Source organism: Alternaria rosae (assembly GCF_020736505.1).
Source record: "Alternaria rosae strain MPI-PUGE-AT-0040 chromosome Unknown BKA58scaffold_1, whole genome shotgun sequence".
Classification (NCBI taxonomy): domain Eukaryota; kingdom Fungi; phylum Ascomycota; class Dothideomycetes; order Pleosporales; family Pleosporaceae; genus Alternaria; species Alternaria rosae.
In genome coordinates, this window is record NW_025763570.1 from 4,679,117 (window position 1) to 4,699,468 (window position 20,352).

Genomic DNA, 20,352 nt, shown 5'->3' on the forward strand with positions numbered 1-20,352 from the left:
GAAGACAAACTGGGTTACGTATGCGCCCGCACGCATACATAGGGCTTTTAGCTTGTTCACACATAAACGCCTTGATGCTTGAAGTCTAACATTGCTCAGCCAGATTGCGTAAATCATCGTGAGGATATGCGCATTCTGTATACATCTTATGATGCGACAGTAACATCGGGGTAACGTCACCACGCACAACAAAACCTCAGGGCAAGCCAACGTCTATCAACACTGAGGACCGCACTACTGTCAAAACTGGCTTGGGCCATCCTTAGTATAGTCCGACCATTTGACTATCTCTCGGCTTCCACGCACGTTCAGCCTGTTCTCCGCGCCGCTCATGCCTTCTCATAGAATGCGGGCGCATCTGGCTCTTCCCAGTCTAACCAAAGCTTCGAGGTCGCACTGCATATTGACAGGAACAACCAATTTGAGCAGGGACCAATGCCATGGGCAGATAAAGATGCACTTAGGAACCCAGTGCCTCTCAGTCCAGCGCTGTAGCCCTGGAGATACCGTATCTCGTATTTGCTCTTGGCGCACTTTATGTCTGGACTCATGGCAAAGTGGCAGCGAAGGCGCACTGTTGTCCCTTCGGTACACGTACGTATGTGGCACAGACTGATAGCCTGCTCAGATAATACCCAGCTACCTATGCCACGCAGCTTGCTCACTGGCCCGAAAGGTCATATGAGCGAGCCTCCTTTGAGATTGGTAATCTTCCTTTTGATTGTCGCCTCCGCTGTTTGTGTTGTTGAATTGATTGCCGTATTCACATTCACTCTTTTACACGCTGTCCTATCTAAGCGGTATATGCACTCCCTTGGCCATATAACGCACTCTTTCCTATCTCAACGATCTATCCTCGTCTATTTTCCGAAGAGCTCCAGAACGCTGTAGGCGCATACCCAACTCATTGCTCCTTCCTGCTCAAACGGAGCAGCTACGCTAATGAGACCCTGTCTTGGCGTCACGATACAAACAATACTCACCTCACCTTCGCTCTTGTATCTTCCCACTACGCTCGTTCCCTGTAAGCCGCAATCGACTCAGTCGCCTTCACGCTTCACCGGTCATTCTTTCGTGTCTTCACCCGGAGTTTCATCTCCATTTCGCTCCTTAGGCACTGCCACTATCCTTCTCCGCTACTTCCCTACCTACTTTACAGCGACACAGAAGCCGACAAAATCGAAAGCAGCACCGCGACACAGATCGTTCTGTCAAGAAGTTGGAGGTAGTAATTGTTTATAGGGAAGAAACGGTCAGTCGCTCTATTGCGTCATACTACTTACTGCCGCACTGGCTAACGTCGGGAGGAGTTACTAACAACTTCCACAAAAGTGTTGCAAGCTCTAACCTACCATGAAGATTGGGTACATAATTACCGCCACAGCGCTTGCTGTAATCACTGCATCTAAGCCGCACCACATGCACCGCCACTCTCATGCTCACGATCCGGTCAAGCGCGGTATCATCTTCGCACCTGCAGCAATCGAGACTCATATCGTATACTGGCTCGATGATCATTCAATCACAGAGGAAGAGGCCCGTGAGGGTATCGCTAACGGCACTTTGACGTGGGGCAATGATGGTGTCCTGTCGACATCGACTAGTAGTCCTGTCGCATTGCCTACTCTGCCTTCAGCTTCCAAGCAGCAAGTCCCAGCCGCCAATCCGACACCGGAACCCACACCTAAGAAGGCTGCCCAACAGCCCGAGCCTGTTGCGCCCGAAACCCAGAAGCCCGCGCCATCACCAGAAATGCCCTCAAGCGACCCTACACCGAGTCCCACCCAGGATACGACACCTGTACAGCAATCTGGCACTCCACGTCCCTGGATAGACATGGTCGATAAAGACGGTCACTGTGCCGAGTGCGACAAAGAATTCCCGAACGGCAAGATACGTTGCACAGAGTTCCCTTACGGATATGGCGCCTTGCCTATCGCCCATGAGGGACTGGGAGGCTGGTCCGGTATCCAAGATTCCCAATATTCCGGAGGGGATGGCTTCGATGACATCACAACCGTTCCGAAAGGTTCATGTTCGGACGGTACCTGCTGCACGTCTGGTAGCTTCTGTTCCTATGGCTGCCCGAACCCTTACCTCAAGGCTTCGTTCCCCTCGATTCAAGGTAGGGCGGGTCAGAGTGTTGGTGGCTTGTACTGCAATGAAGACGGGTTTCTGGAGATGGCCGACGGTAAGATCGCGAATACCCTTTGCGTTCAAGGCTCAAAGCACATGGGCGTGATAGTGCAGAACAAACTCTCGAAGTCTGTCTCTTTCTGTCGTACAGACTATCCCGGTATGGTATACACACACGCTCTCAACACACTTGCTTACACGTGGCAGGGACTGAGTCCATGACCTTCCCAGTCACGGTCGGCCCTGGTGAGACCGGCTTTCTAGCCAATCCCGACCAACAAAAGTACTTCTTTTGGCAAGGCAAGAAAACTTCAGCTCAGTACTACATCAACAAACAGGGCGTGCCCGAAGAGGAAGCCTGTACATGGGGTACAGAAATGGGAGGCAAGGGCAATTGGGCGCCGGCGGTCTTCGGAACATCCTTCGATGACGGCCCAATGCAGGAAGGTTTCTCCAGCTTGAAACAAAACGAGCTATGCAAGAAGGAGCGAATCGGCTACGACATCACCTTCATTGGCGATGGCGTCGTGTCTCCTTGCAGGTACAAAAGCGCCACAAACCAGTGGTGTCAAGCCGACAAGTGCTGGGAAGACCCAGATCGCGGCTGCACCGTATGTCGCCCTACTGTCCTTACGCAAAGCCAGACAACCGCTAACTTAAATAGGCCGCTACTATGCATGGCGATCTCACAGTTGTGCTATCAGATGGCTAGCATGCCCGTCTTTAGTCCCGCGTCGAACGCATGTACCCCGCTGTCTTGTCACTTTTCTTGGTCGGTCTCTACTAGATCTTCGGCTCTCACGACACTGTTTTTACTATTTTCCACTTCCACTTCAGCCTATACCAGCAGGCTCATGTATTCCTGGTCAATACCTTCACAATGTCGAAGGCCCGGCGGACTGCGGCAACGATCTCGACGGAGCTTTTGGAGGAGGGTTCGAATTTCTTGAACGGATTACCAATTACCCTTTCTTCGGATATGTATTTTCTCTTCTGTTAGCAATAGTATGGAGATCTTTATGAGCGACGAGCCATGTGCTAGTTCATGAAGGACAGTCTCTGGACTTATGGCCTGACAGGGGCTTCCGCTTCGTTGGAGCCAGGGCTTCTTAAATTCCATTTCTGATGGTCATACTCTATGCAAGTTCAAGAACAGCGACGGACGTGAAACGAACAATATTCCGACAGTAAAACACAAGCAGTAAACATCGATTCACTATGCTATCATACGGCAACAAAGTACCTATCAGCCCGATGCCGGGGTATCGTCTTAGTACACCAATCGGTGAAACAGGAAAACACGAAAAGGTGCCTTCCTCTGTAGGCCAGATTGCCAACTCGTATGATGCTGCTAAAACACAGTTTTACCCTCCGAGAACGATGCAAAGGTAAACGGTCCACTTGTCACATTATTGACGCTGGTGAACGTGGACGAGATGAAGGTGGATGAGAATGAATGGAGATGCAACGTATAGAGGGCGTGAAGGCGGGCTAATCGGTGTGCCGATGGACAGGCGGTCGTAAAAGGCTGCGTTGCCATACCTGCCATTCATAGCGCACCTTGACGCATACAACATGATGTTGATGCATATCGACACACCGTGTCGATAGTTCCGCGCAAGTGCGCGTCGCTGTGGTGCTGGGTGAGACAACCAAAACATTTATATGACGAGCAGTAGACGGTTCCAGAGCTGCGTCACTCAGTTTGAAGGAGCTCCGGATGCCCAACTGCCTCAACTCGGGTCCGGATTGAAGCTGAGAAAGTCGGTCGGGTCATTCATATTAGGCGCAAGACTTGGGTCGAAACCGAGAAAAGTATCGTGCTCTGCAGTAGTCCTCGTTGTTGGGTCCTCCAGAGGTTCACCGGTATGGCCACCGTGTGTGAGACAGCCGACGCATGCGCAGCCGTCTCCGCATTGACAGGTACCAGACGCGTCTGAACAGCCTGGTAAGGTCATCTCGTTCCAGAAATAGGAAGATGGCGACAGCGTTACTGTGTCTTCGTCTTTGATATCGCTTGGGCTGCTGGCTACGGGTGATCCTATAGTGTCTGTGGACTTTGGCAACGTGTCGCTTGGCGCTGACATGGACGGTGTGTAACTAAGGCTGCTAGAGAACTGGGCCTGCGGCTGGCTTGGCACAGGAGTCAGTTGCTGTGGCCAGTCCCTGGGCAACACCATTGGTACCTGGGGCATGGTCGCCATATCCATGCTCTGTTGAAAGCTCATCTGCGTTGGTGTGGGTGTTGCCAAGCTTTGTTGCATTGGACCGAAGTTCAGGTTGTGACCGGCTTCCGCTCCGTAGCCAGATTGATGAGGGTAGGTGGGCATGTCGTAGAGAGGTGGAGGCATCCCTCCGAAGCCGCCATTGTACTGGAAATGTGCCATGATCCTGACATATTCCATCATTGTAGCATTGTTCGGATGCGCTGCGCATCCAAAACAGCTACATGACTCTCCGCAGTGGCAGTTGTGTTCGGGGACGTGTTGACCGATGTGAGGACTTGCAACAGACGGTGACATGGGCGGGTTCGTTGACGGGCTCATCGATACGGAATTTTGGCGATGATAGGCTGCCGCTGCATGGTTATAGATTGGAGTGCCGAGACCGAAGGGGTTCGGTGCAGGCGATGATATTTGTGCGTGGAAGTTTTGGTACTGCGGGATCACCGCTTGAGCTGGAAATTGGAATTGATGTCCCATATGTTGATAAGCGTGTGACTGGTCGTTGACGGGTGCATCTTCCTGCTTCGCTGAGCAACAAGACTTCTTTTGTACTGGCGGCTCTGGAGCTGGTTTTGCTTTGGCTTTGCTGCCACAGCAGCCTCCTTGTACTGGCGCTGGTGCAGGCTTTGTTTTGCTACCACAACAACCTCCTTCTTGAACTGGCGATAGTACCGGCTTTGACTTGCAGCAGCTTGAGACGGGCTCATTTTGTGCAGGGAGTAAACGTGGGGTTGAGCTTGCACTCGAAGGGAGTGACGCTGCGTTGCTACCACTTGTCTCTGAGGGCGTATACGTGATGGAAGAGGCATCAGTCTTGGCGTCAAAGCCAGCCTGGATGGCCTTCTCGAGGTTGTACGGAGTGACAGCTGCGGACTTACGCCTGCCTTTCTGGATTCGACTGTTTCCTGCAACGGTAGCTGTGGGTGCGGCTCTTTCCGAAGGGCAAGCACATTCAGACGCTTTGGGAATGGTGTAGTTGATGACGACACGTTCGCAACTGCATGAGCCAGTCGGATGTGGACAGCTACTCAAAGGTCGACCAGGCTTTCGAACCTCGACGAGCACCCGATCTCTGTGGTCGCATTTCGACGAGCGATGGCCGCGGATGCACGGACCGCTATTGAAAGTCAGTTAAAGTGCACAGCGAATAGGCAGCCTGCGCAATGCGATGCAAGCTGCAGTCGCTAAAGAATTTCTCGGGTACCTGCTGTATGTGCGTAACAAATAGCGAAGACAAGAGGGTAGGACAATACAGAACGAGGAGCAAGACGAATAAGCGGGAGAACCTACCAGGCGACCTTCTTGCGCTCTCCGTTGACTTCGGCCCACATGATGCGAGGCTGATATGAGGTCGAAATAACTTGCTCAATCCGCGGCAGGTCACCACCAAGTGCGCCGTGTATCGGGGACGAAGTGAGACTGCTGATGGAAACAGCTTTTGTCCAAGCTTACTGTACACCGCGCACGTGAAAGTATTGCGGAGGGGTGAAGTGGCGTACGGCACGGAAGACAATGCAGTGGCAAGAGTCTAGGCTAAACGTACGACTCTCGTTGGATAGGAAAGTGGCCGACAGGCTTCAATGTGGTGCGATGTAACTATCCGAAGGAGAAGGTAGACTCGGTACTGGGCTTGGCTAAGTGATCTGTGAAGGGTCCAGCTCCGAGCGCCTGGAGCGTTGATAACCCTGAGCGCTGCCGCCGGCTTCCCACAGTATCGGTGATAATACTGTATAAGCACAGGCGTTGGTTGATGCAGTAGCGATCTTGAGCGCGGAACGGAAGAATGGTGGATCGTATGCAGGCGGGCGCACGTCGGAAATGCACACGGCAACAGCGGCAGGGTCTTCAGTTGAGAGCCGGTGGAATCAGGGCGCCGGTTGCACTGGATTACCTCCCAGGATGCGGTCTGGAGAAATATTGCCTTGACAGGGCTCAGCGTTGGTGGGGACGTGAGATACCGGTTCAAAACCGCAGAAAGAACGCCGCCGTCACCTCTCCCCACTAGACGGATGAATGACTCGGGTCTCCAGGTGTCAAGGCGTGGGATCTGCTGGTCGGCGCTCGAAGGTTTGTCGTGAATTGAATGGATGCGACGTTTGGCGGAGGGTTGGATTAGGCTTAGTGCCTTAGCGTTGAGCAAGTTTCTTACTAAGCGGTCTTAGTCGCTTCAGGGCGGCACAAGCAGAAGGTGCGATGATGGAGAAATAGATGCCAGTCGATGTCTCATCGGTAAAGTAAGTGGGGGAAGCGTTGAGATAAAGTACGCGCAAGATGGGAGTTATGGAAACGTGACCTACGGAGAGCAGCACCTGTGCCTGTTCAGATCATGGTCAGAAGAACCGTGGAAACGATGCTGCGGCCGCCGGGTATATCACTGGAGCGTGGGGAATCTGGCGCCGAGCGGACCCTGGCGCGCTCAGATGAGTACCGCGATAATTCAATCGGCGTGGGCGCGATTGGTAGGCCGTTGTATACTTGAGGCGTCGCTCGAAGCCACCTGGATCACGTCCCACGCCATCGGGCTGGTGCAACGCTCGCTGCCACAGCCAACGAGCGAGCGGCAGACCCTGCGGCCGTTTGCAGCGCATCCTGCCTGGTCAGCCTTCAGACCCCGTTGATGACGACGATCCGCTGTTTCGAAGATTGCGTCTGTCTGGAACGCAGCTGAGATAGGAAAGGTGGTGGCTGGTGATTCTAGGCACGTGCCACTTGTGGCTCCTCCCGAGGTCCCTCTTCGAAACACCAAAAATACAATCTTCGCCAAGACCATTGTCTCGTCACAGCTTTTCTTTCATCATGTCCTCAGAAGCCGACGAGGAGAGCCTGGACCTGTTCCAAGAGCCTACTGATTTCTATGAACCAGAAAAGCAGGCCACATTCGCGTCTCATCAGCTGCTTTCCGGCAAAGAGCTCACTGTTCGTTTGGTCGGCCACAACCCTTTGTGGGTAAGTCATGCACTTGATCACCGACATGCCGAAACACTGTATGGAACTTGTCAACGCCACCAATATTGGCTTCCGTCCTTCTAGAAGACTTCAGAAGGCCCGTAGAACTTTGATAATGGTTCGATGCACTCATCGGACTTCTGACGGACTTGAGCTGCGCCTAGCACATTCACTGACGTATCCAGGGGCACTTTCTATGGAATGCAGGGCGCACTATATCTGAATATCTGGAGGAAAATGCAAAAACGCTCGTACAAAACCGAACGGTTCTCGAGCTTGGCGCCGGAGCAGGACTTCCAAGCCTTGTCTGTGCTCTCAACGGTGCCGCTCAAACGGTCGTCACGGACTATCCCGATGCTGAGTTGGTTGAAAACCTGCAGTACAATGTCGACCATTGCGAACTACTATCTAAGCCACCCAAGATTGTGGCGGAGGTTTGTGACTGTGCTCAACCTTGGCAAACATCACTAATGTCCGTACAGGGATATCTCTGGGGTGCGCCTACCAGTAACTTGACGAAACATCTGGCTGATGGCTCGGGCTTCGACGTCCTCATTTTGGCCGACCTTCTTTTCAACCACTCGGAACATGCCAAACTCATCAAGACTGTCCAGCTGACCCTCAAGAAATCGCCGAACTCCCGAGCATACGTCTTCTTTACACCATACCGCCCGTGGTTGTACGAGAAGGACTTGGCTTTCTTCGATTTAGCCAAGGAGGCGGGTTTTACCGTCGCTAAGACGTTCGAGAAGGTCATGGATAAGGTCATGTTCGAGGAAGATCCTGGGGTAAGTCTTTCGGTTTGGTGTATTTGTAGACGTCACTAACCGAACTTAGGATGAACTCCTTCGCCGGACTGTCTTTGGCTACGAGATGACTTGGAAAGCTTGATTCTAGTCCCCAACATCAGCAGCAAGTAAAGCAGATTTTCACTCGTGTGCTAGACCAATACATCATGGTGCCTGTCCGCCACATGCGGGTACAAGTCATGAGACAGCAGCAATTCGGTGCGCAATTCTCATTTAGGCGAGATTGTGTATGTACCCATTTCCTATTTCGGTCTTGCATCAAGCGCTGCGGAGGTTTTGCGTAGAGGCCAGTTGTACAACGCGTTGTAACCTCTCCAGTCGCATAACTGTACTGATATATTTACAAGGCGCGCAGAATCGCTTCACTCCACGCTGGGTATGTTGCAGTGTGCAAATACATCGTAAGAATCACTACCCACTCCGTTCAACATATTCCTCAACGAAGTTCCTTGGTATGGAGCACAGGCAGCACCTCATCGCTTAAAGGTAGATCGCGATCAGTACTCTAGTCTCATCACTCCTAGTCACATATATTCAGCCTGTCCTATGGCCGTGTCTACGCTCGAGTCGCGAGCGACATCACTGAGCCTAGGCGGCTACGTCGGATGGCAAAATCGGATTGATTTGGTGTTTCAAGTGTCTCCCATTTTCCCTTCCCAGCTCCTTACACACACGAGTTAGATCAGACATCTTATCAAAGCACAGGCGATGAAGTGGGTTTGAGAGGTAGCGTCAAAGAGGATATGCTACCCCCACTCCCAACTCTTGTAGGGCAAATTGCAAGGCGCCTGCATGTCAAAGGCGAGCGTCCTCTCCTGCAACACATGTCACACCATCCGATGACCGTTGCTGATGTCGAGGCTCTGGTCCCTGCACTCATGAGTAGACGCAAGATCATGGACCAGCTGGTCATCAACATCGGCTACTTTAGCGCTAGAAGCTTGATACCGTCCTCTGATCTCGAGAACATGCTTATCCACCTCCTCGTTGTAGGTGATGAACAGCATTACCTGTACGAAGAAGCCAAAACCCGTACCGAACTAGAACGCCGCCGCTACCGACACTTCGAGCACATGCAGCGCCAAAAACGGATCAAGGATATCAAGGATCTGAAAAAAAAGGGAAGGCAAGTGAGCAGCGTCCACCATTGTGAGTCTATTGGCGACTTCTCTCTTTCGCGACTGCACTCCGGACCGGGCCTAACGGATCGGAAGTATCCCAGGGTCCGGCTGCCGCAGAATGACACGCGACAGGTGAGCTTAATGCCCGATCTATCAGTGTCTGGGACGAGTACGAGTGTTGAGCACGGTAATATGTGGACAAGAACTGGATCGCTTTCTGAGTTTGTGTTTGGAAGGGAAGGAAGGGGCGGGAAGATTGTTGTGAAGCTTCCACTCAAAGAGCCTTCATCTTGAGCCTAAGTTTCTGCCTTTGCGCCTAGGACGAGAGGAGCCGTTCAGAACACCATTAATTATTAGAAATAACAAAAGCTGTGAAACTTTCCTCGGAGTGACGAGCGATGCACGACTGTGAGGTTCGTCTGTCTGCGGGGGCTAGCGCCGTTGACCGATAGAGCTTATCCATTGCCGAGGTTCCTTGACGCTTCACGACTCCTGCACTGCCGACCATGATGACGCGCTACAAACGACCGTGATAGCTTCATAGCGATGCCTGTCATCTCTATCAACATCCATCTATCATGACCTCGTCAAAGCCACCGAAAGCCATCCTGTTCGACATCGGTGGAGTAGTTGTGCGTACCTCCTTCACACCGCACAGCCATTCCTTACTATCCGCGACAGAATTACGTTAGCTAACGCTTCCCATTGCAGGTCATAAGCCCTTTCCAAGCTATCCTTGATTACGAAATCGAGAACAAGATCCCGAATGGCTACATAAACTTTGCGATCCAGAAAGGCCCTCACGATACAGGCGCATGGCAGCTGATCGAACGCGGCGAGGTCGAACTCAATGACGACTGGTTCGCATCTTTCAAGAAACAGCTTATGCGACCGGAAGTATGGTCGCAATATCTCCAGAAGCTTGCGCAGCAAGAGAGCGTCGGTGGTGGACAAGCCATTGAGGGTGGGAAACCACATGTACCAGATATCGACGCGAAGAAGCTGTTCTGGCGCATGATGAAGATCAGCCGAGCACCAGACCCATACATGTACCCTGCGCTACGAAAGCTAGGCCAGAGCGGAAAGTTTGTCTTGGGCGCGTTCAGCAACAACGTTACGTTCCCTACGGGCATTCTCGACGACGAAGGCAGGCTCTTCACCAAAGAGCTTATCCACCCACCGGCCCCGAATCCTTACGCGAACGACTCCACGGATATTACGAAGTGCTTTGACATCTTTCTTGGCTCGGCGGTGGTTGGCGTTAGGAAACCGGATCCGGAGGCATACAAGCTGGCGGTGCGGGAGATGGACAAGATCGCGAAGAAGAAGGGGATGGGAAGTGTGACGGAAGGCGACACGCTCTTCTTGGACGATATCGGCATAAACTTGAAGTTTGCGAAGAAGACAGGGCTAAGGACAATCAAGGTGAATCTGGGCAAGACGAAGGACGCTGTGAAAGAGCTCGAAGAGGCGGTTGGCATACCGTTGTTAGATGACAAAGCTAAGCTATGATAGCAGACATGAACCTTACTCCGATCATACAGACTCTAGCATGTAACCCCACCTACTTTAGAGATCACAGGCCTCCTCGGCCTCCAGATCCGCCATTCTCTTATGCGCTGCAGTCTCCACCAACCTAATGACAGCCAACAGCGCAGACTGACGACTTAGCCCTTCCTGAGGCGCAATGAGGAACTTTCTTTCTGGGGCAACTGACTTAGTATTCCAGCCAATGACGCACGCGCGGAACTTCTCGATGCCCTCTCCTCTGCTTTCGTATCTACCCAAAAGGAGGAATGGCCCCAATGCCGGGCGATATATGGAGGCTATTAACTCTGTGATCATGTCAGTAGGAGAAGAGGGTCTGGTGAGAAGGTTCGTTGTACTGCTGAAATAGCTGAGGTGATTCTCATCGGCGTCCACAAGAGGGCTAGCAGGAACGCTGGGAGGTGCTGGTACGTGGGGATGGTTCTCGTTGCTTGATTCATGTGCCATGGTACTCATGAAAGACGACAGTTTGCAGTGTCTCGTCGGGGGGTTGTCGTCCAAGACTATTTACCTGTCCAGTTGCTTGCTCTTCCAAATCACAAGCCTCGTCAGAAGACTATGGGTGCAGCAGAGCAATTTATACACCCTTTCGTTGTTAAGAAGTCTAGCAATCTTATACGCAATCGCCGAGTGTATAAATGTGCGAGGTTCTCTTCTCGAAATCAGAGATCACGTACCCTCATATCCTATTCTACTACGCCTCGCTTCAACAATGACCAGCCGCCCGGTAACACGAGATGATATCGATACTCTCACATTCCTCAATATCCTAGTTGCAGGTCTCTTCCCACCACCCGTCTCCGGCGCTGTACAGCTAGGTCGTCATAGCTTCGGACTTGGTAGCGGTGGATATCGTGCCATGGTCACAGGCAATCCAGTGGTTGCCTCTAAGAATGGCTTGTTAACGACTGTTCTCATTCCGGTGCAGGTAGCGAATTCGCGTAGTGAAGTGCTACTAAAGCTACTGGAGGCAGTGGAGGACTACGCTCCGCAACGATTCCCATGAAGTTGAGATTGGAGAATGCGTGATGATATAACAGTGGAAGAAGAGGTGCAAGACGCTGGAGTCGGAAACAGACGGATCACATAGATGCTTGGAGACATTTGCTACTGCAAAGGGATTTGCAAATGAAAACGCTCGTAGAAGTTAGAAGCGCACGGCAATAAACGAAAAATGAAAACAAACGATATCTCATAAATGGCAACTAAAGCTGTTATGCAGCCGGGAAGACCCCAGGAAACCAGAAACCCCATCTCATCCCTATCCCTCGACCACTCACCCCCTCTCACCCCTCCCCATACTCCCACTCCCAACCGACCCACCCCCATCCCTCGCCGCCTTCTTCGCATGATGATTAAGCATCATACGTCCAATTTCCATCTCTACGACTCCCAACAAATTTCCCAATGCCTCTTTCCTGCTGCTACCCATTTCAGGCCCCAGTTCCAGGCTTCTTACTCCGCCTTGTTCGATGCTGTAGAGAGAGGTGCAGAAAGCGGTGGAAGGGTCGACGGCTTTTTGTTTGGAGCTGGAGTTGGCGGAGGCTTTGGGTGGGGGGTGGCGGCCGAGAATGCAGGAGGGGCATTTGAGGGGGGAGAGAATCCATGATTGCGCTGGGCAGGGAGGTGAGTGGACGGAAGCAGTGATGGCTCGGTTGACTTGTTACTTACTTTCGATCAAATCGATCAGATATCTGATCTCCGTCTCATCTTCACCTCGCAGATTTGGAAGGGGTTCGCGAGGTCGACCGAGGCGCTCAGGCATGTTTGCCTCCAGTGAATCCATCTGTGTCTTGGATGGCTCTACTACTTGAATATATCGAGGCAGAGGGCAAATAGCGACGGTCTATTATGGCGAGAAACCGGTGAAGGAGCCGCGTCATCTACTAGGATCAGTGGTGTACGGTTGTGTTTGTCTAGTTGTACATTGAGGCAGGAAGGCCAACAGGTGGGTGAGGTCACTTGGAGAAGCAAACTTTGTGGAACCATGGAAGCGATTCGATACAATTGCATATGCTTGATCCGAGACGTACAGATGTGTAGAGACATGGAAAGCGCATCTCGGAAACGATTGATGGGCTCTTAGTTGTATGGCTCTATTCAGTGGACCTACGTGAGTCTTCCTGACTCACTTGGCATGTGCTACATTATTATGCCAAGCGAGTCTCGTCTGTAAAAAAGCCACGGTTCTGTCGGAGAGCATACTTTCTTTTAATGGAAACATTTGCCCCTCCAATACACAAGCCTCCTCCTTCCTTTGTTTGAGCATTCCACTGGCTGCTCACTCCTACCACTTGAGACCTGTACCGCGCCCTCAATCATCTTCAACGTCTCCGTCATCTCCCTCCTCCATCGTCCCTTCTACATCAGTGTGCTCCTCTGCCGCCTATCTCTGCTCAGGTTTCTGATGATATACGTCCCAAAAGTCCTTCGTGTTGTTCTCATTCTTCGCCGATGCCGCCGTCTCCAAGTCATGCAGTACCCCCAGCAATGCCTTCTCTCTTATCGTGCCGTCATATACGCCAATGCAGAAGACCCTTGAACAATGTGTTGCTGAACGAGCAATCAGGGTAGCCAGGTAGTTATCTTTCTCGGAATCGGAGGGACTTGGATATACTAGGACGTCTGCCTTGTATTCCTCGCCGAAGACGCTATCGGCTAGCATACTTACGTAAACAAGAGTACCGTGGTCAGCTCCGGTTACGTGTTCGGCTTTTTCTGTAGAGATCACGCTCATTATGACTTACTGTCTGGATTAGTTGGACGGTAGAGACGAGACTTTAATCGTTAGGGACTCATATAAATGCGACCATTTGCTCGCTATGGTAGCAGAGACAAACATGCAAAACAGTCTCTAATGTTCTAGCGGCGTGCAAGCCTGCAAGAATGAGACATTCTTTCGCGACGTATAATAATACCCAAGAAGGATGAGGATCAAAAGCAAGGCCCATTCAATGCCTGCTGCTCTATCGTAGCGTGTTGGTGTTGCGTTACACAAACGCCCAACAAGGAGTGCTCCACCCTTGCGGCGCATGCGCAAACGCTGAATCTTTGTTTCCAACCACTTCTCGGCTCTTCGCCGACTCTCTTCCTCAAACTTCTTGCTGTCTTTTCCGAGCTCATGGACATGATGACGCTGGTAGTAGTTGTCGTAGCAGCTGCGTTACTGGTTGCGCTCATTGTTCAATATATTTGTTACCAACCACGATCCCTCGTAAGTTCCATCCATCACCTACACACTCTTACGTTGCTAAGTTTGTGAAGGAAGACCAGGTTATTAGCGACCCCCACGACTGTCTTCCAGCTCCAAGATTGTAGAACCAAAGGCCCTTTGGGGTCGACCGACTTGAGCAGATCTTCCGGGCAGAGTCTGAATCACGATTAATGAAGCTGTTCTTGTCCCATTTTCGGCAAACGGGGGCTACAGTAGAGTATAAGTCTCTGGGAACGGTATCGTATGGAACAATCGAGCCGGCTAATCTGGAGGCTATCTTGTCCACTAATTGTAAAGGTAAGGGTTGTGACCGGTGAAGTCCTTGGTGTTTCAAAAGGCTAACTCGCAGACAGACTTTGGTCTTAGGCCTCGACGACCTATTCTGTTCCCGGTGTTTGGCGATGGTACCTTTACGCAAGAGGGCGCTGACTGGAAATTATCGTGCGAATAATTCTCAAGATCTCCCAAGAGCGATTCTAATACATTGATCCATTCATCTGTCGTACCGCTGTCCATGAGAACATATTTCATCACCTCGCCTTTATACTTTGCTACCCCGGCGTGATAGCTGAGAGGCATGTCGTTGACGTCCTTCTCACGGGTGACATACAGGCTATGCCCAGGAAAGAGGTTGCGGGTAAGTTTGGTGATGAAGTAGAAGGTGTTGTGCTCTGCGGTTGTGATGGGCATGTGTGCTGATTTCGATTTCGTGGAATAGACGTTTTTTTCAGAAAGGGATCGCGATTTGAGTGCGCAGAGATATATTAGTGCAACAGTACAAGTTTGCTTACCTGGTCAGCTACCAGAACCGGCGAGACTTGACCACCTGCTTACATCTGGTCTCATGACAGCAACGCAAAAAACCAAAAGGACGTCGGTAAGAATATCTCCATTCTTCAAAAGACTAGACATAAACTCCATTCCTATGCAACAAACGCCATGCTATGCAACATTGAGATGTACTTATCAACATAACCAACATGCCTTCGTGTCCATTATATTCAAACATGTTTTATGTCCCCCAGTCATCCCATTCGCCGTTTTTCCGTGGCCGCTCCCTACTTGTGCTTTTCTGTCCTTTTGGTGCTGGGTCTAAGAAGCCGTCTGGTATATCGTTCCAGTTCTGCGTTCCTTTCGGGGGCGCAGACACGGTCTGCGCTTTGTGTGCTTTGCGCTGGTCTACGGCTTGCTCGTCGCTGGAGACCTCGTAATCGTCGTCTTCGTCTTCGGATATGTAATTATATTGGTCGAACTTCCGCCTGTCAATGTTTTGGAGCTGTACGTCGCCATCGGCGTACATGCCGCGTTCTCTTCCTAGTATTTGGTCGGCTTTGTTCGGACTTCTTCGTCCGTCGATTGGGCCTTTGGCGATGCCATTCGAGGTGGTAAGGTATTGGGTCGGCTCGCCTTGACGAATGGGTGCTTGCCATTCTGGTCGTCGTGTGGCTCGCGGCGGAGGCTGGTTGTACTGGCCGGGCATCCAACCATCCGGACCGCGAGTGGGGCGTCTGAACTCTGCTTCGGTAGGAGTATCCACACCCCAACCAGCAGCGCGCTCACGTTGCTTCTGTATTTGCTCTTCTCTCTCCCTTTCACGCTTTATCCGTTCCCGTGCTGCCAGCCACTTTGGACTGGGTTCCCACGACCATCCATCTCCAGTTGTGGTTACCAGTGGCACGAACCACTTCAACGGCGAAGGCCCGAAGACATGCCCAATGTTGCGCTTCCAGCCCAAATCGAATGCGTTGGGTAACATCTCGTTATCGCGCTCATCGAGGTAGCTGTCGTAGCGATCTTGGTTCTGCTGGCGTTCTCGGTACTCGTAGGATTGGTAGTGCGGGTGGGAGTAGCCGTTCGCGTGGCCTGGGACGGGAGAACGCGATGTTGAGCGAGAAGGCTGCTCACCTTCTTCAGGTCTGGTCACTCCTGGGAGAGCGTTCGCGTGGATCTCGCGCAATTGGTCGCCAACGCTCAAGCGGCCGTTTGCTTGCGCCTCGACATAATTTCGGTCGTTGAGCTGGTGCTTCATCGTGCTTCGGAGTGGTGAGAGGTAGCGCGTCTTCTCCAAGCTCTCAATCGTAGTCTGCCCCCTGACTGTAAGCCATAGATGCCATGCAGTGAAGCCTGTGATGACAATCCCGATGATGCCGGACAGCACAGCGAGCAAGACGTAGTTGACGGGCATGAAAGACTCGGTGTATTGTCCGTCACTCAGGATCTCGCTCCAGACCCAGGTCGCAGATGTCGCAAAACACACCCAGCAGAAGAAGGAGAGATATGTCAGGAAGAGGACGAAGGCTTTGTAGTTGCGCAAGCCAACGCAAGTGGCGAGCCATGGGCAGTGGTGGTCCATCTTCAAGACGCAGCGCTTGCACGTGGAGCAGTGGTGGGAGCGGTCCGGCTTCTTGGACTGGCACTTGTTGCAGAAGCGCAGTTCACCTGTTGATGCTTTGACAGTGAAGGACGTGTACTGCATCTCTCCTCCCTCTTGGGACGGCAGATGGCTGTAGCCATTCTTGATATTGAGCGGCGATCCGGGGTCGGTGAATACGGCGGTAGTGTAGCTCCAGTTGAGCATGAGATAGAGCAAGACGCCGAGGGCGGACGAGAACTTTCCTGTTCGACGTGTCAGTAGTCGCGTCCTGGGTGCTTGTTCAAAGTGGTCTCATTGGACATGGGACAGATATGCATTGGTTGTATTGTACAGAAGGGAGACGCACCCGTCCAAACATTTTTCGACGGGACAAAGCCGATGCCTGCCTGCACCCATACAGCCCATGAAGTCAGGCCGTAGACAAAGAGCAGCGGGAAGTAGGTGACGGCGGTGCAGCAGTACCGCTCCACCTTCCTGGCCCAGCCGCGGCGGCGCATGGTTCGCGAGGGGGATGTCGGGGGAGAGGGCGAGCCCAATGTGGCCATGTCTATGGGCGCAGCGAGTGGCCGGGCATGTGGTGCGGTGGTGTAGCGAGGGGATGTTTGTGCCTGGGGTCACCCCGTGGACGGCGCAGATCGAGGACGGGCGGCCTGGAGAAGGGGAGGATGCGGAGGACAAGCAGCCGGCGCACGACTAGTTTCAGGGTGCAGCGGCGCACAGCATGACACAAACTAGCAAGCAGAGGGCGGACTTGGGAGATGGAATAGGCAGTGCTATAGAAACAAAGCCGCGCAATGGTCACGGGCCGTCGTCGTGATGGCCCCGTTTGCAACTCGTCGTAGCGTCGTTGTCTAGTCGTCGTCGTCGTCGTAGTATAATGTAAGCGTCGGCGTCGTAATCGGTGGTTGAATGAGGCGCATGATGGGTAGCGTGTCCCGGAGTACGCAGCGGCGCGCCTTGCTATGATCGACCGACTCGGCACGGCGACCACGTGACGCCGTTGTTGGGAACCGCCAACGTGGATACGGTAACGTATGCATGTCATAAAACCAAAAGTGAGCCGCAAGCACGTCCGGACAGGTGGCAGGTCAGACGCGCCTTTGAACTCTGGAGGCCTTCCAATCTTAGACGCCGCTGGGTGCTTTCGCCCGTTTCAACTGCGCCGTCGCACACTCAGCCTGCGACGGCCGCGTCCTCTTGCGAGCTATATCCACCCGGGCGAGCGTACAATAACGGCAATCCCGGGTGCATGCGCGATAATCTAAGGTAGCCTGATACAGTGGTTACAAGACGCAATGTCGGTGCCACACCCCGGCATGCTCCCGTATTGCTCCCGCCGCAACCTGCGACATTTAGACATGGCCCTCGCCCAGCGCGATCTGCTTCGGTCCTGCCACACAACGTCCTAATGCCTACTTTGTTCTTGCGATAGCGTGCCCCCACCTCCTCGACTTCGCGGACATGTCTAGCAACTCTCCTTCAACAGCAACAACTTTTGGCCCATTACCTTAGCTAGACATGCTTGCCTCCAGGAAGCGGCCCACGCCGCTGCTGCTGCTCTTCGTCCTCGTCCTCATCGGAATATGGTACCACAGCAGAGACACTGACCGCATATACCTGCAATGGATGTCCTCCATTGAGTCGCGCCCTGCAAAGATACCCTCGAACAAAACCTTGGGCTTCGGCGCCGTCGTAGTCGTGTCCAAGGATGGCTCCTCGCGCCGCAAGCCACTCCTCCAAGCTGCCAATGTCACCGACATCGACCTTACCATCCCGACTCAGCCCGAATGGACAGAAGGCGACGTCCAGCGCTTCATCAACGGGCAGGAAAAGGCTCAGAAGGGATCGATACTAGCGTGGTTAGGGCACCACAACGCGCTGCGCTGGTAAGTCATCCAGCTGTGCCGGCAGCCAGCCGTCTTGGCATGCATTCGTCCGTACAGAGCAGCTGCTGATTCGCTCATGATTTAGGTTCCTGGACTCAGGGCTCGAGACAGCTCTCATTCTCGAAGACGACGTCGATTGGGACATCCGTCTGCGCAGCGTCCAGATACCCCTTGCCGCAAGCGCTGCCCGCCAGCTCCTTCCTCCACCACGCGCCCAACACCCTGGAGTCAACGCCGCTAGCAACCACACACAATACTGGGGCGACCAAGATGCTTGGGACTTGCTCTATCTCGGTCATTGCGGTGACTACTTTGACATTGTCACTGAGGACGGCCCAAAGACCGACCGCCAATCCTTCAACTTAAGCGCCATGCCACACATCCTATGGCAAGACCCTACGCTTCCATCGTGGATTAACCTACACCCATTTACACAAGACCTATTCCGCCTTTTGGGCATGCCTGAGAAGACGCGCGTCATGCACCGAGCCAAGTTCCCCCTCTGCTCCTTCGGATACGCCGTCACCCGCCGCGCCGCCGAACGTCTCCTCAACGATCTCGCTCCGCCGAAACTGAAGAAGTCGGGACCCCGCGCATTCGACGTTGCCCTTCTTCACGCCTGCAACAAGGGAGAGAACACGCCATCTCCCACACCAGAGTGGCAGAAAGCCAACCCTCGAAATCGAAGCAAATACCCAAGCCCCGGATTACGGTGCTGGACGCTGAACTCCGAGCTCTTCCACCACATGCCAGGGAAAAGTGAGATTGATTCGATCGGAGAGAAGCTCGGCGAAGAACATAGCCTACCACCAGTAGACCTGGCAGCCCAAGCGCAGGTCGTATACCGAAACGAGACCACAAACATTGACTGCGGATTCTGGAGCGGAGCCTTCGCATTCGACGAAAACGATACCGATCGGTTACATTTCCTACAGGAAAAAGTCGCAAGACAAGGCAACTGCCTCAAAGAAGGCAAGGACCGAGACGAGATCACATACCCGCCTCAAAAAGCGATGAAATGAGAACCCCTCAACACAAAATCACATGTCGCCTTCCACGTACATATTAGATTTCACGACGAGCACATCTTAACAGGATACCCGGCGCTATAGACACCAAGGGATTTATGGGCGTTTAACTGGAGTAAGAAGTAGGATTTCATCGGCTACATGAAGCCTCTGGACAAGGCGCAACATGATCTTTCTGGATTTTCTTCTCTACACTTCTTAGGGCAATATACCATAGCGGCGATTTCATCTATCAAGGCGTATGAATGCGATGGCATGGTTTGAAGACCGCCTTTTTGTCACAGTTTACGATAGTTCTTATCGACGTTACTTTGAGCGCTTCACGAAACAAATTTACATTGTCTTTTCTCATGCTTTTTTCCCTTGGAACCACTATCCATGACGTACATGTGCTCATCCCCCAAAACTCCAATGCAAAAGTATCACCGCTCATTCGGTACACGGCAGCACAACACCAACGATCGCAATACCAAACTTCTCCACTTCCAACAGGTGGGGCCGTACTCAACCACCGCGCAATCACCGACGTCACAGCGAAACACCAATGCAAACCAATAATATGATCAGTGATCAACCACCAAACTCCCCGACGACCAGGAAAACTTTTCCCATCCACCATCCACTCCCTCTTCACCGTAAAGTAAGCACAGAAAATCCCACATCTTCCATGCCGTCCTCAACAGGTTGAGTTGGTCCATTTCCGTCGTTCCTGACGATCTGCTCTGTTTCGGATGGCGGACAAAGCAAGCCTTATCCTAGTACGGAAGTGACATGTAGATCCTTGCCGCGACTTGGGGGTGCGAGATGTAGGGTGTCTGGGCGTGAAGTAAGCTTTATTAGGGCCGATGACCACGTGTTCGCGATAGGGGAAGGAGATTTGAGGAGGCGTTGTTCACGCGCTGGGGTGGGAGGGGGAGTCAGATTTAGAGGTGTGAAAGGGGGCGAGGAAGGTAATGATGTTGCGGAGTTGACGTGTGATGGCTAAGACAGAATTCGCGGTTGTGCGGGGGTACCGGGTCTGGAGAGTTGGGTCCGATCTGTTGGTGTTTTGGATGTCTTGCGGAG

General features: G+C 52.6%; 9 protein-coding genes across 9 annotated transcripts; 5 read left to right on the forward strand and 4 right to left on the reverse strand.

Moving 5' to 3' along the window:
• Positions 1 to 1,353: 1,353 nt before the first annotated feature.
• Positions 1,354 to 3,323, forward strand: BKA58DRAFT_447794 (uncharacterized protein; the record flags this gene model as incomplete). The annotated part of the gene is made up of 3 exons (XM_046174249.1): positions 1,354 to 2,296; positions 2,344 to 2,747; positions 2,801 to 3,323. The coding sequence occupies 3 exons, from the start codon at positions 1,354 to 1,356 to the stop codon at positions 2,846 to 2,848; spliced, it is 1,395 nt and encodes a 464-aa protein (XP_046031973.1). The 3' UTR covers positions 2,849 to 3,323.
• Positions 3,324 to 3,777: 454 nt separating this feature from the next.
• BKA58DRAFT_30190 (uncharacterized protein) lies at positions 3,778 to 5,918 on the reverse strand. Its single transcript, XM_046166922.1, has 2 exons — positions 5,652 to 5,918; positions 3,778 to 5,478 (listed from the first exon to the last, which is right to left on the reverse strand). Exons 1-2 carry the CDS (start codon positions 5,690 to 5,692, stop codon positions 3,870 to 3,872), a joined length of 1,650 nt encoding a protein of 549 aa, XP_046031974.1. The 5' UTR covers positions 5,693 to 5,918; the 3' UTR covers positions 3,778 to 3,869.
• Positions 5,919 to 7,053: 1,135 nt separating this feature from the next.
• On the forward strand, positions 7,054 to 8,206 carry BKA58DRAFT_30198 (putative methyltransferase-domain-containing protein). Its single transcript, XM_046166924.1, has 4 exons — positions 7,054 to 7,307; positions 7,493 to 7,741; positions 7,790 to 8,095; positions 8,145 to 8,206. The coding sequence occupies exons 1-4, from the start codon at positions 7,158 to 7,160 to the stop codon at positions 8,196 to 8,198; spliced, it is 759 nt and encodes a 252-aa protein (XP_046031975.1). The 5' UTR covers positions 7,054 to 7,157; the 3' UTR covers positions 8,199 to 8,206.
• Positions 8,207 to 8,561: 355 nt separating this feature from the next.
• Positions 8,562 to 9,625, forward strand: BKA58DRAFT_30206 (uncharacterized protein). Its single transcript, XM_046166925.1, has one exon. It carries the CDS (start codon positions 8,860 to 8,862, stop codon positions 9,529 to 9,531), a length of 672 nt encoding a protein of 223 aa, XP_046031976.1. The 5' UTR covers positions 8,562 to 8,859; the 3' UTR covers positions 9,532 to 9,625.
• A 190-nt stretch (positions 9,626 to 9,815) lies between these two features.
• On the forward strand, positions 9,816 to 10,749 carry BKA58DRAFT_408115 (HAD-like domain-containing protein; the record flags this gene model as incomplete). The annotated part of the gene is made up of 2 exons (XM_046172065.1): positions 9,816 to 9,869; positions 9,949 to 10,749. The coding sequence occupies 2 exons, from the start codon at positions 9,816 to 9,818 to the stop codon at positions 10,747 to 10,749; spliced, it is 855 nt and encodes a 284-aa protein (XP_046031977.1).
• A 1,312-nt stretch (positions 10,750 to 12,061) lies between these two features.
• BKA58DRAFT_464968 (uncharacterized protein) lies at positions 12,062 to 12,811 on the reverse strand (the record flags this gene model as incomplete). The annotated part of the gene is made up of 2 exons (XM_046174944.1): positions 12,457 to 12,811; positions 12,062 to 12,399 (listed from the first exon to the last, which is right to left on the reverse strand). Exons 1-2 carry the CDS (start codon positions 12,569 to 12,571, stop codon positions 12,062 to 12,064), a joined length of 453 nt encoding a protein of 150 aa, XP_046031978.1. The 5' UTR covers positions 12,572 to 12,811.
• Positions 12,812 to 14,748: 1,937 nt separating this feature from the next.
• On the reverse strand, positions 14,749 to 17,071 carry BKA58DRAFT_30286 (DHHC palmitoyltransferase-domain-containing protein). Its single transcript, XM_046166949.1, has 2 exons — positions 16,720 to 17,071; positions 14,749 to 16,615 (listed from the first exon to the last, which is right to left on the reverse strand). Exons 1-2 carry the CDS (start codon positions 16,916 to 16,918, stop codon positions 15,012 to 15,014), a joined length of 1,803 nt encoding a protein of 600 aa, XP_046031979.1. The 5' UTR covers positions 16,919 to 17,071; the 3' UTR covers positions 14,749 to 15,011.
• Positions 17,072 to 17,655: 584 nt separating this feature from the next.
• BKA58DRAFT_30290 (uncharacterized protein) lies at positions 17,656 to 19,400 on the forward strand. Its single transcript, XM_046166950.1, has 2 exons — positions 17,656 to 18,259; positions 18,345 to 19,400. The coding sequence occupies exons 1-2, from the start codon at positions 17,892 to 17,894 to the stop codon at positions 19,279 to 19,281; spliced, it is 1,305 nt and encodes a 434-aa protein (XP_046031980.1). The 5' UTR covers positions 17,656 to 17,891; the 3' UTR covers positions 19,282 to 19,400.
• BKA58DRAFT_30275 (uncharacterized protein) lies at positions 19,401 to 20,156 on the reverse strand. The gene has a single exon (XM_046166945.1). The coding sequence runs from the start codon at positions 19,904 to 19,906 to the stop codon at positions 19,520 to 19,522; it is 387 nt and encodes a 128-aa protein (XP_046031981.1). The 5' UTR covers positions 19,907 to 20,156; the 3' UTR covers positions 19,401 to 19,519.
• Between the last annotated feature and the right edge of the window lie 196 nt (positions 20,157 to 20,352).

Coding starts and splice junctions, on each gene's coding strand:
- BKA58DRAFT_30190 (XM_046166922.1), bottom strand. CDS start 5,692: ATGTGGGCCGAAGTCAACGGAGAGCGCAAGAAGGTCGCCTG. Junction 5,479..5,651: donor GAGCGCAAGAAGGTCGCCTG/GTAGGTTCTCCC, acceptor GACTTTCAATAG/CGGTCCGTGCATCCGCGGCC.
- BKA58DRAFT_30198 (XM_046166924.1), top strand. CDS start 7,158: ATGTCCTCAGAAGCCGACGAGGAGAGCCTGGACCTGTTCCAAGAGCCT. Junction 7,742..7,789: donor CACCCAAGATTGTGGCGGAG/GTTTGTGACTGT, acceptor ATGTCCGTACAG/GGATATCTCTGGGGTGCGCC. Junction 8,096..8,144: donor TGTTCGAGGAAGATCCTGGG/GTAAGTCTTTCG, acceptor AACCGAACTTAG/GATGAACTCCTTCGCCGGAC.
- BKA58DRAFT_30206 (XM_046166925.1), top strand. CDS start 8,860: ATGCTACCCCCACTCCCAACTCTTGTAGGGCAAATTGCAAGGCGCCTG.
- BKA58DRAFT_30286 (XM_046166949.1), bottom strand. CDS start 16,918: ATGGCCACATTGGGCTCGCCCTCTCCCCCGACATCCCCCTCGCGAACC. Junction 16,616..16,719: donor GTCGAAAAATGTTTGGACGG/GTGCGTCTCCCT, acceptor CACGTCGAACAG/GAAAGTTCTCGTCCGCCCTC.
- BKA58DRAFT_30290 (XM_046166950.1), top strand. CDS start 17,892: ATGCTTGCCTCCAGGAAGCGGCCCACGCCGCTGCTGCTGCTCTTCGTC. Junction 18,260..18,344: donor CACCACAACGCGCTGCGCTG/GTAAGTCATCCA, acceptor CTCATGATTTAG/GTTCCTGGACTCAGGGCTCG.
- BKA58DRAFT_30275 (XM_046166945.1), bottom strand. CDS start 19,906: ATGGTGGATGGGAAAAGTTTTCCTGGTCGTCGGGGAGTTTGGTGGTTG.